The sequence below is a fragment of the Triticum urartu genome, chromosome 3A (assembly GCF_056163025.1).
Source record: "Triticum urartu cultivar PI428250 chromosome 3A, HENAU_Tu73, whole genome shotgun sequence".
Classification (NCBI taxonomy): Eukaryota; Viridiplantae; Streptophyta; class Magnoliopsida; order Poales; family Poaceae; genus Triticum; species Triticum urartu.
This window is the reverse complement of record NC_141875.1, coordinates 712,158,426-712,165,329: the sequence shown is the minus strand read 5'-3', so window position 1 is coordinate 712,165,329 and position 6,904 is coordinate 712,158,426. Positions and strand designations below refer to the sequence as shown.

General features: G+C 45.3%; 1 protein-coding gene across 1 annotated transcript; it reads right to left on the bottom strand.

Annotated features, from left to right (window-relative positions):
* Window positions 1-4,627: 4,627 nt before the first annotated feature.
* LOC147982021 (uncharacterized) lies at window positions 4,628-6,411 on the bottom strand. The gene is made up of 3 exons (XM_087516174.1): window positions 5,753-6,411; window positions 5,558-5,675; window positions 4,628-5,461 (listed from the first exon to the last, which is right to left on the bottom strand). Exons 1-3 carry the CDS (start codon window positions 6,409-6,411, stop codon window positions 4,628-4,630), a joined length of 1,611 nt encoding a protein of 536 aa, XP_087372300.1.
* Between the last annotated feature and the right edge of the window lie 493 nt (window positions 6,412-6,904).

Below are 6,904 nucleotides of genomic sequence, written 5' to 3'. Positions count from 1 at the left end.
AAGAAACTTGCGCAACTTGAACACCGGACTCGGAGAATGCAACACGCGCTACACTACACGCCGTTTGATGATTGGCCTTTCTGTTTTTTTCTAGATCGACATGATGCTTATTGGATGCTGCCGGATGGACCCGGCCTGACGTGTCACCCGCATGCAACAAATCATACGTCCCATGCTTATATGCATCTACATGCATGTATCGCCATCGCCACGCGTTCCTCGTTGCTGGCAGCCAGAGCATGGCACGTTAGTCCGTCATCATTGCTGCCAAAAATAATGCCACGGGCAAGCAGTCCGAGCATATCGCATATACTCCCTCGTTTCAAATTATTTTTCGTGATTTTAGTTTTAATTTAAACTACAACCACGACGAGTAATTTGAAACGTAAAAAGTATATTTGATGGATAGATGGACCGGTGGTTACAAGGTACACTAGTGTGAGCGTACCATGTGACTGAGAGAAAACAAGGCATGTGGATCTATAGTTCCGTACATGGTCATCATCACCGTAGCAGTAGATCGGATTATTCTATGCTGACCTTGGCTGCCGGAGCAGGAATCCTAAGAATTTGTCTCCGATGTGCGGTGAGGCCTGCTGCTAGGGTTGATCGGTGGTTGCTCGTTGACCTGCGTCAATCCCATTGGTATCCATCTTTTCTTCAACGAGGGATGCACTACAGGAAAAAACTTTAAAGCCGTGTACCCAATACACTCAGCTTATATTGATATGAACATGGTTTATATATAAACCGAATAAAACTTCCGGCTTATATGACACGGTTTACACTCCATCGGCTTATAAGGTATAAGCCGAGTGCCCTCACAAAAACACTCGCTTTACATTTAAGCCGTGTGTTTATACAAGGCTCTCGGCTTACTAAAGTAACATGACGGCAGCCGGGAGATAACGGCCACGTGTCACCGTCTCTATAAACCGAGTACCTACTGGAGCCACACGGTTTATATATAAACCGAGTGCTGGCGAGCGCTACACGTTTTACCTCTAAACCGAGTGCCGAAATGAGGAGCACAGTTTATATATAAACCGAGTGCCTGCTTAGACCACACGGTTTTTATATAAACCGAGTGCCGAAATGAGCCACACGGTTTTTATGTAAACCGAGTGCCAACTCCTGCTATACTCGGCTTATAGTCCAGCCGCTGTTATATAAAGTTGCATATAAGCCGGGTGCTGGCACCTGGAGCACTCGGCTTACACATCTCCCGTGGCATAATATGCCTATAAGCCAGGTGCCATGTCCCTGGGACACTCGGTTTATAGGCCAAATGTCCAACAAGCTACACGTCCAACAATATATTTATCCAACGACAACATGGCTTATATATCCAGCAAGCTAAATGTCCAGCAATATATAGATCCAACAAGTATATTACAATGAAGGTTCACAACAACAATATATTACAACTTGACAACGATTACAAATTGACCATGAGGTCAAAGTCCACACAGGTACATATCCAACAAAGGTTCACAACAACATGCGTGCATATCCAACAAGGTTCACAACAACATACATGCATATCCAACAAGGTTCACAAACAAAAGCATGAGTTCCAAGTTCACACCAAGCATGAACCTCAAAGATGCAATGAACTCCACCGTCAATGGCATCCACGATGCAAACCTATAAGTCCATTACCAAACGCATGAGTTTTCAAAGTTAAGTTTCAAATGATCGATAAGGCACAAGAGTCAACAAGCATCAACATATAAGGTTCAAATTGAAGCTAAGAAGTATGAACAATATAAGCATCAACACTTGTGGGCTCTACTATCAACAATGCACAAGTTGTAAGTTGAGAAGCACAAAGACAAGACTCAAGCATCAACAATGCACAAACATAGACAACTACCTCGAGTGATTATTGTTGCAAGGAGGTCGATGCGCCATGAGCTGTAGTGGGAGTCACTGGGCTTGCTTGGGTAGGTATGGGTGCAGGTACCACGAAGTTATTTGAGTCTTGTCCCGACTGAGAACACTTAAAGCATGAGAAGGTAAGATGGTAAGATTCATGATCTTTAAGCATGATGGTAAGATGCATTATTAGAAAGTTGGAAGACTTACAAAGTTAAAAGTAGGAAGAGGCAGAAGAGGAGGAAGATCTGGCAAAGTAGAACCCTGCATATTAGCTCTCAACCGAGCGAACGTCTCCTGCAGGGCTGACTGTTGTTTGACCATGAATTCATGTTGTTGCAGGAGGGCTTGTTGCATTTTCATGGCTTGGTCCTGTTGAAGTTGGGCATTGGCTTGAGCCTCCTGCCGCAACTTGTTTTGTTCCTGTAGGCATGCCTACAATATGCCATCACAACAAGTTCACCATCATTGCAATGCAAAGAAAAAATCACAAGGAATATCAGTAAAGCAAAATATACCTCGAATTGATGCAGCATATCCAGCCCAGGCTATGGGCGACGCTCTATAGAAGGACCTGAGCTCGAGGTGGTAGCACGGAGGTGGGCGAGTTTTGGAATGTCCTTCTTACGGATGGCACCATCACCAACATATAACCGACCACCCTTCTTGCCTTCTCCCGACATGAGGGAAACCATGACGTCAATGTCCTGTGAGGCCGGATCAGAGTCGGGCCCGTTGCACTCCTTGAACTTCCCACTATATGCTTTAATCCTCGAACCAGCACCAGGGTTGACCCACCCCCCTTCAGGTTTCTTTGACGTGCGGGGAAGACATAATCCCATGAAGCTGTTGAGAGGTTGTTCTCCCTCGCCTCTCTCCCTGTTCTGCAATAGAAGCAATAATATCCATAAGGGCACAAGTTCAGAAGTTCATAAGCCGAATGATATTATTACCTTGTTCTGCACGTAAGCGTGGAGGTTGAGGTTGCCTTGAAGGTGTACCGGACCACCCATCAAGGCACGCCGCTCCGAACACGCTCTATGTGTGACCCTCCACTCCGGGTTTATCCACTTGGATATGATTTGCTGATAGCAAGGAATCTTGTTGTTGCACCATGAGGGAACCGCCTAGGGTATGCCAAATACATCCAACTTAGGAATGAAATGAAGTTGTTTTGATCCAACCAGTCATAAGCAAATGGAAAGTACCTTCATGTACATCGAACGGGTGAGATGGACTCTCCGGGCTAGTTGCTTTTTGAGAAGCATGTTGCGTTCATGCGCGAAATACTTCACCACGGCATCGACGCGCCCCTCGTAGTGCATGTCTTGGACAATCTTCTTGGCAATCGCCTCGACGACCTCATTAGCTTCATCTTTCATACCCTCGGCACAAGTAAAGAAGTCCTACACAAGTGTATAAAGCCGCATAAGATAGTTATCAATGCAATAATTTTGAATATTGGCAAAGAAATAACTATGAAAAATGACAAAGAAATTTTACCCAGAAATCGTTGACCACTTGGTCGGCAGCATTGTTGTACTCCCTGTCCCACTTGTCTTTGGTATCCGGAGCGCGTTTCCAATGCTCCAAAGACCAAGCTGGCTCCTCCTCACCATCTCCTATGGGGACCAAGCCAGGGTAATAATGCCTGCAAAGACATCCAATGATGCTACTTGGCTGGCGTGGCACCTTTATGTCTTCTCCTACAACCAGCAAGGCCCTGCACAATGGAAAGGCAAGTAAGTTAGTATCTACAAAAATCTTGAATGTAAAGACGCAAATAATAGTCCACAGAAGCACTTACCTCACACCGACTGGTTTGACAATGAGCCCCTTATGTGGATATGGTCGGCAAGGGAGCGTGGACACCCCACGCAACCATATTTTGGTCTCCTTAGGAACCGGCCATTCCATGTCCTTTGCCGATACCTCCACCTCATACTCTCCCTCCTCCAACTCCTCCCCCTCCTCCTCCTCCTCCTGAGTCGCACCACGTGATGACCCTTTCACATGCTGCCAATCACAACGAGACCTCGTCTGCTCCACCTCCACAACTGGCTCCTCCTCTACATCCTCCTCTGCCCCCTCCTCTGACTCGTCCTCAGAATCGGCAGAGGGGATAGGGCTAGCAACACGGGATACAGTGGTACGACCACATCGTCTACCCCGGGTACTATCCACCGTGGCTCGCTGAGCAGGTTTGGCCCTGCCCACCTGTGTGGAAGCTGCCACACCGGTGCCCTTCTTTATGGCCCCTGTCACCTTGCCTAACCTTTTAATCACATTATCGATGCTCGCAACTTTGTTCTTTTTGTTTCCTGGCATCGTTCAGTCACCTGCTATGAGAAAGAGTATTTCGATTAGTTCATGTTTAAAAATTCATATGCATAAGTATAGCAATTCAGAAGTCCATGTTTAAAAGTTCATATGCAAAAGTAGAGCAATTCAGAAGTCCATGTTTAAAAATTCATATGCAAAAGTAGAGCAATTGAGAAGTCCATGTTTAAAAGTCATAAAAAAATCATATGCATAAGTTAAAACTCATAGGGAAGAACTTCTTGAGAAGCACATGTTCATAGTACATAGTTTTCTTACATCTAGAAGTACATTGAATAGTTAAGATTCGGCAAAGTTTACATTCAAGAGTACAAGTTCATAGTACATAGTTGGTTTACATCAAAAAGTACATCATCACTATCACGCACGTTGTACTCATTGTTCATAGTACATAGAGTTGTTACAAGTTTCAAAAGTCATAGTCCTCGTCGTTTGGATCATTAGTTGGCCCGAGAGTTTCATCATCGCTGTCACGCATGTCATCCCACCATTCCGGAGTATAGTCTGGAGGTGGACCATCTGGCTCATCTTCTTCACCTAGACGGACTCGTTCAAGTAAATTCAGGTCCATGGGATCTTCAATGATTTCATCATTGTCTGGCTCATCGCCTGCTTCCATGCCCTCATCTTCATCTTCCTCATCGTCTTCCTCCATGTCATCATCATCAGTGGGCAAGTGAATACTAAATTCACCTGTGAGCCCATCTTCCTGATAGAACTCACCCTCATATGTGTTGGGGTTTATGCGTTGGAAATCTTCATTGGTTGGAGCAGCCGGTTTATTATGCGTGGGTACATTGTACACAACATCCCAGCCCTTTAGGTACTTCACGTTTTGGCACGCGTACGGTAGATAGAATACCTGCTTGGCCTGGTTAGCCAAAATATAGACATCATCTCCATCATACTTGTATGCCCGCTGAATTTCGACCCACCCAATGTCTAGGTACCGCCTGACTCTGGTTGGGTTAAACCAATGGCATCTGAAAACAACGGGGTTCAGCCGGTTGCCGAAACCATAATCCAGCTGGATCATTTCCTCGATTCTTCCATAGTACTGAAGTCCATCTGTCCCTGGTGTTACAACCCCGCTATTTATTGTTTTTTGACCGGGCCGACTCATGTCATAAGAATGGGTATGGAAGCGATACCCATTCACATCATAAGCCTTTAATTTCTTGGCGGAACATACGAAGCCTGTGGAAAAATCTTTCAAATGGGCTCTCATAGGGTCCCTTTTTGCCTACAAGTTTATAATAAGAAAAGTTTGATGTATGAGTTGGAAGTAAGACCAACTTGAAATGTCAGCACTAGAAGAAGGTTGGACAGATTGGCATACTTTTGCCGCGAACCAAGGAATGAAGCCGCCATTTCCTTTACCGCCTTTTTTAAAGATATGTTCCCTCTCCTCCTCGGTAGGGGGCCTTTCTAGGTTCCAACATTCAAGTGTGAATTCACTATAGCAATGAGAAACAAATGAAGTTAGACACAAACTTAATTTTGATTATTTGCGAAAAATATAGGAAGCACTTACTCAATGTATGGTTGTACTTCTGGCATGTTTGTCAACACATACGACATAATAGTTGTCCACTCTGGATGTTTTATGTGCCTGGGTCTTCTGCCACTTGCTCCGCCACCTACCCCTGCGAAGATGCTAAGTGGGGGTAGATCGGCTGGGGTGATGACATTGTAACGAAGGACTGGATTATGCTGAGTGGGAATATTGGGATCATAGTACTTTGTCGTGTTGTTTGACACCTCCTCGTTGAGATAGGCCTCGACTATGGATGCTTCAATACGACATTTATTCTTGCATTTGGCATGAAGATTCTTGTTTTCTCTCTCAGGTGCATACATCCAACGGTACTGCACAGGCCCCCCCCCCAATCGTGCCTCAGACGGAAGATGCAAGATCATATGTTGCATCGGATTAAAGAAGCTTGGTGGAAAGATCCTCTCTAGCTTGCACAACAACTCTAGTGCCTGTTTCTCCAGCTTCTCAATAACTTTTGGGTCTAAATCTTTACCACAAAGCTGACGGAAGAAATAGCTCAACTCCGCCAGCACTCGCCAAATCTCCTCGGAGACATAGCCTCGAATCATCACTGGCATTACTCGCTCAAGCCAGACATGATAGTCATGGCTCTTGAGCCCACCTATTCTCAATGTACTCATATTCACTCCCTTCATTATATTTCCTGCGTACCCATCAGAGAACCGCAATTTTTCCAAGACCCACTGCATCATTACCTTCATGTGCTTCCTTACAGGGCAGAACGGGGCCGGTGGCTTGCGCCACCTTTTTCTTCTGGGTCCACGTTCGATCATATTTAAACTCGGCCTATCACATAGTTTCTCTTGATCAAGTCTGGCCTTGACATTGTCTTTCGTCTTCTCCGTGTCGAATATTGTGCCAAAAAGGGCCTCAGCGATATTCTTCTCAGTGTGCATCGCATCAATGTTATGTGGGAGAAGGAGATCCTGAAAGTAAGGGAGCTTCCACAGGCATGGTATGTGAGTCCAGTTGTGTGTCTCCCCATATCCCACAAAACCTGACCCGTTGGCATTGGGCTGGAGAGCATCTAACTGAGCCTTGATCATGTGACCCGTCATTATAGGTGGGGGTGGAGCATCGATAACTTTTCCTTTCTTGAAGTTCTTTTTGTCTCGTCTGAATGGATGA

Excerpts from the sequence above, each read along its gene's own strand:
- LOC147982021 (XM_087516174.1), bottom strand. The coding sequence starts at position 6,411 with ATGAAGGGAGTGAATATGAGTACATTGAGAATAGGTGGGCTCAAGAGC. Across the intron at positions 5,676-5,752 it reads GAAGTACAACCATACATTGA|TGAATTCACACTTGAATGTT; the intron begins GTAAGTGCTTCC and ends TCATTGCTATAG. Across the intron at positions 5,462-5,557 it reads TTCCTTGGTTCGCGGCAAAA|GCAAAAAGGGACCCTATGAG; the intron begins GTATGCCAATCT and ends ATAAACTTGTAG.